This window comes from Rhincodon typus, unplaced genomic scaffold (genome assembly GCF_021869965.1).
Source record: "Rhincodon typus isolate 14 unplaced genomic scaffold, sRhiTyp1.1 hic_rhity00007875, whole genome shotgun sequence".
Taxonomy (NCBI): Eukaryota; Metazoa; Chordata; class Chondrichthyes; order Orectolobiformes; family Rhincodontidae; genus Rhincodon; species Rhincodon typus.
In genome coordinates, this window is record NW_025973513.1 from 4,533 (window position 1) to 9,020 (window position 4,488).

At 51.9% G+C, this 4,488-nt stretch overlaps 1 protein-coding gene across 1 annotated transcript; it reads right to left on the minus strand.

The window, feature by feature from the left end:
• Window positions 1-2,394: 2,394 nt before the first annotated feature.
• Window positions 2,395-4,405, minus strand: LOC109926146 (equilibrative nucleoside transporter 1-like). The gene is made up of 3 exons (XM_048594298.1): window positions 4,290-4,405; window positions 3,791-3,987; window positions 2,395-3,146 (listed from the first exon to the last, which is right to left on the minus strand). The coding sequence occupies exons 1-3, from the start codon at window positions 4,395-4,397 to the stop codon at window positions 3,035-3,037; spliced, it is 417 nt and encodes a 138-aa protein (XP_048450255.1). The 5' UTR covers window positions 4,398-4,405; the 3' UTR covers window positions 2,395-3,034.
• Between the last annotated feature and the right edge of the window lie 83 nt (window positions 4,406-4,488).

Genomic DNA, 4,488 nt, shown 5'->3' on the forward strand with positions numbered 1-4,488 from the left:
CAAAGGGTGTGCTCACAGTAGTAGATGTTGAAATTTTTTTTCTATTAATTTCTGGGATGTGGGTGTCACTGGCTGGGAAGCATATCTTGCACGAGAAGGTGGGGGGAGGGGGGGAGTGGGGAGCTGCCTTCTTGAACAATCTGCTATGGGTTGACCCACAATGTCCCTTAGGGAGGGAATTCCAGGATTCTGACCCAGCCACACTGAAGGAACGGGGATATATTCCCAAGTCAGGATGATGAGGGGCTCGGAGGGGAAATGCAGGGCGTGGTGTTCCTATGTATCTGCTGCTCCTTGTCCTTCTGGATGGAAGTGGGTCATGGGTTTGGAAGGTGCTGCCTGAGGATCTTTGGTGAATTTCTCCAGAGCACCATGTAGATGGTACACACTGCTGTTACTGAGCGTCAGTGGGGGGAGGGAGTGGGATGTTTGTGGATGTGGTGCCAATCAAGCGGGGGCTGCTTTGTCCTGGATGGTGTCGAGCTTCTTGAGTGTTCTTGGAGCTGCCCCCATCCAGGGGCAAGTGGGGAGTATTCCATCACACTCCTGACTTGTGCCTTGTAGATGGTGGGACAGGCTTTGGGGGGAGTCCGGAGATGAGTTACTCGCTGCAGAATTCCCAGCCTCTGACCTGCTCTTGTACCCCCTGTGTTTATGTGGTGAGACCAGTTGAGTTTCTGGTCAATGGTAACCCCCAGGATGTTGATAGTGGGGGATTCAGTGACGGTAACACCATTGAATGCCAAAGTACAGTTGTGAGATTGTCTCTTATTGGTGATGGTCATAGCCTGGCATTTGTGTGGCATGAATGTCACTTGCCACTTGTCAGCCCAAGCCTGGACATTGTCCAGATCTTTTTGCATTCAAACATGGACTGCTTCAGTATCTGAGGAGTCACGAATGTTGCTGAACATTGTACAATCATCGGTGAACATCCCACTTCTGACCTTATGATGGAGGGAAGGTCATTGATGAAGCTGCTGAAGATGGTTGGGCCGAGGACACTAACCTGAGGAACTCCCGCAGAGATGTCCTGGAGCTGAGATGACTGACCTCCCACAACCATCTTCCTATGTGTCAGGTATGACTCCAACCACCGGAGCATTTGCCCCCGATACCCATTGATTCCAGTTTTGCTCGGGCTCCTTGATGCCACACTCGGTCGAATGCATCCCTGATGTCAAGGGCTGTCACTCTCACCTCACCTCTGGAATTCTTTTGTCCGTGTTTGAACCGAGGCTGTAATGAGGTCAGGAGCTGAGTGGCCCTGGCAGAACCCAAACTGGGCGTCACTGAGCAGGTTATGTGTGATAGCATTGTTACTGACACCTTCCATCACTTTACTGATGTTCGAGAGGAGACTGATGAGGTGATAATTGGCCGTGCTTTTTGTGTACAGGATATTCCTGGGCAATTTTCCACATTGTCGGGTAGGTACCAGTGTTGTAACTGTACTGGGACAGCTTGGCTCGGAGAGCGACAAGCTCTGGAGGACAAGTCTTCAGTACTATTGCCGGAATGTTGTCAGGGCCCATATCCAGTGTCTCCACCCATTCTTGATATCATGTGGAGTGAATTGAATTGGCTGAAGACTGGTATCTGTAATGCTGGGGAGGAGGCCGAGATGGATCATCTACTCGGCAATTCTGGCTGAAGATTGCTGCGAATAATTCAGCCTTATCTTTTGTACTGATGTACTGGGCTCTTCTGTCATTGAGGATGGGGATATTTGTGGAGCCTCTTCCTCCAGTGAGTTGTTGAATTGTCCACAACCATTCATGACTGGATGGGGCAGGACTGCAGAGCTTAGATCTGATCCATTGGTGTGGGATCGCTTAGCTTTGTCTATCACAGAATCCCTACAGTGTGGAAACAGGCCCTTCGGCCCAACAAGTCCCCACCGAACATCAGACCCATTCCCCTGTAATCTACACATCCCTGGACACTATGGGACAATTTAGCACGGCCAATCCACCCTAACCTGCACATCTTTGGACTGTGGGAGGAAACCGGAGCAAACCCACGCAGACACGGGGAGAATGTGCAAACTCCACACTGACAGTCGCCAGAGGGTGGAATCGAACCCAGGTTGCTGGTGCTGTGAGGCAGCAGTGCTAACCACTGAGCCACCATGCCGCCCACTTGCTGCTTTCGCTGTTTGGTGTGCAAGTAGTTCTGTCTGGTAGTTTCATCAGTTTGACACCTCATTTTCAGGTATGCCCGGTGCTGCTCCTGGCACACCCTCCTGCACTCTCCATTGAACCAGGGTTGATCCCCTGGCTTAATGGTGAGACAATGTTGTGATTGGATAATATAGGTGAAGATGTAATGATTGGATTGGATAACACAGTCATGTGTATTTGCTTGGAATGAACAACAGACTCTACACTGTTGTTTGTTTTAAAGTGTGCAAACGTTCAATACTTTTATTTTAAAAAAAGATACTTATATAAAATAATGTTAACAAATGCAGTAGTGTACACCATCGTGAATGGGTATACGTACAGGAATAAACAAGAAACTGACACACCCCAAGTCTCATTTGGTTTTTCGGGTTTAAATATTTCCGATGCTGTTGCAAGATTCAGTCCATGATGGGGAGATTGGACAGAAATTGGTGGAATCCTGGTCCAGGAGAAGGGGAAATGGGTCAGAAACCAGGTGATCCTGGAGGAGAGGGAGGGATTGGTCAGAAACTAGTTGTTGCTGGGGGGGGGGGGCAGGGATTGGGAAAGAGAGAGGTGGAGTGGTCAGTCCCAGTGATGAGAGGAGGCAGTCAGTGTGGCGTAGATATAGGGATCGATTTGCATTGAACAGCAGGGGCAGCGCACAGCTATTGTATACAAATGTAAAGATCAGAGCGAAAGAAGAGACTGTTAGAGAGGGAGGCTTGTCCAGTGTGTGAACAGACCGGTTCCCGGTTTCTATTCCAGTCAGTCCCAGTAAGGTGCCAATTCTTCACCCTGGCACCAGGTGAAGGGAAGGAGGCAGGAATCTCCAGGGGACGTCTGTGTAGGTCCTGGTGCCAGTCACTTCATAACATGAGGCGAATGGGAAAGGAGAGTGCTGCTCCCAGCGCCAGGCCAAGAGCCAAGAAAAATGCCATCACTGCCCCAGCTGTTTCTGCATCCCTCGGAGAGACCTTCCTGTCGAAACAGTTAAGAAACAGAGAGGTTCGCTGAGCCACAGTTGTTGGGTGGGGGGAGCGCTGCATCATCAAAATCTAACCAGCTCCAGGACGCAGGCTGGATTTCCACTGGGCCTGTGGGGGCAGCACTGAGCACCCTGACCCCCCCAACCACAGCAGCGAAGCCCCAGGCTTCAGGCCCAGACAGGAGGTGCTGTGGTTTGAAAAAGTGAGAGGGGGATGCATTGGCAGTGCCGACAGCACGACCCCCACAGTCGAACAGCCCAGCCAGCCACCTCTCCGAGGGTGACACCTGGGTGTCCTCAAATGAGGCCATCACCAATGGCCGCACCCCACCCTGTCCCCCACCACCCTCCCCCCCGCCTCCAAAATCAGCGTGATCGGGAGGGTGGGGGTGTGCCTCATTCTCCTAAAGTTGCCTTTACTTAGCGCCCACATCCCCAGCACGTGCCCCTCCTTCTGGTATTTTTTTGGGGGTGGGGGTGTGTGTTGGGGTTGGTGGCTGGTGCTTACGCACAGTCAGCGTAGCTCCCCCCCTGCAGGGTCTGTCAGCCTGGTATCCCCCCCCACCACACCCAGTGCACCCTCCGCGCGCACCCCGCACTCTCCTCCTCCCCCCCGCAGAGGGTCAGGTTCACTTACTTGGGGGCGTAGCACATACAGAGAGTGACCAGGTAACCGTTGGAGAAAGCGAACAGGAACATGAAGGCGATGAACCAGGCGTCGTGGGTGAACAGGATGGGGAGGAAGTAACGATCCTTAATGTTACACAGCATGAAGATTGGGATGAAGGAAATTCGCAGCAGCACCATCAATAGCAACACATTCTCCTGGCGGGGCTACATGGACAGACACAACAACGTTACTGCTGCATTGCTGCAGCGCCGGGCTCACAGGGAGGCAGTGTGGGGCACAGCGGAGGGGTGGGGGAATGGGAGACAGTGGGGGAAGAAGAGATGGAGGTGGAACACCTCCGGGAGGGGGAGGGCAGGACTGGGAGAGAGTGGGGGAGGAGCGGTGAGGAGACAGATAATTGTAGAGGTAGTTGTGGTGGTGGGGGTGGGGTGTGGGAACAGAGAGAGACACAGACACAGACAGGAACAGCGAAAGAAAGAGCAAAATTTTAACAATTTCAACTCACCCAGGACCAGAAAGCAGTGAGACTCCGACCTCCCCAGTCCATTATATTAAAGAGAAGGAAGCAGCTGACAGGGATAAAGTATTCCTCTGCACACAACAAATAATCCATTTTAACAACCTGAAATAGATTCCAGTCTGTAACTCCCTCCCAGAGTATCTGTTATTCTGTATATAAGCCACCCTGAACCCCTCGATCAGAT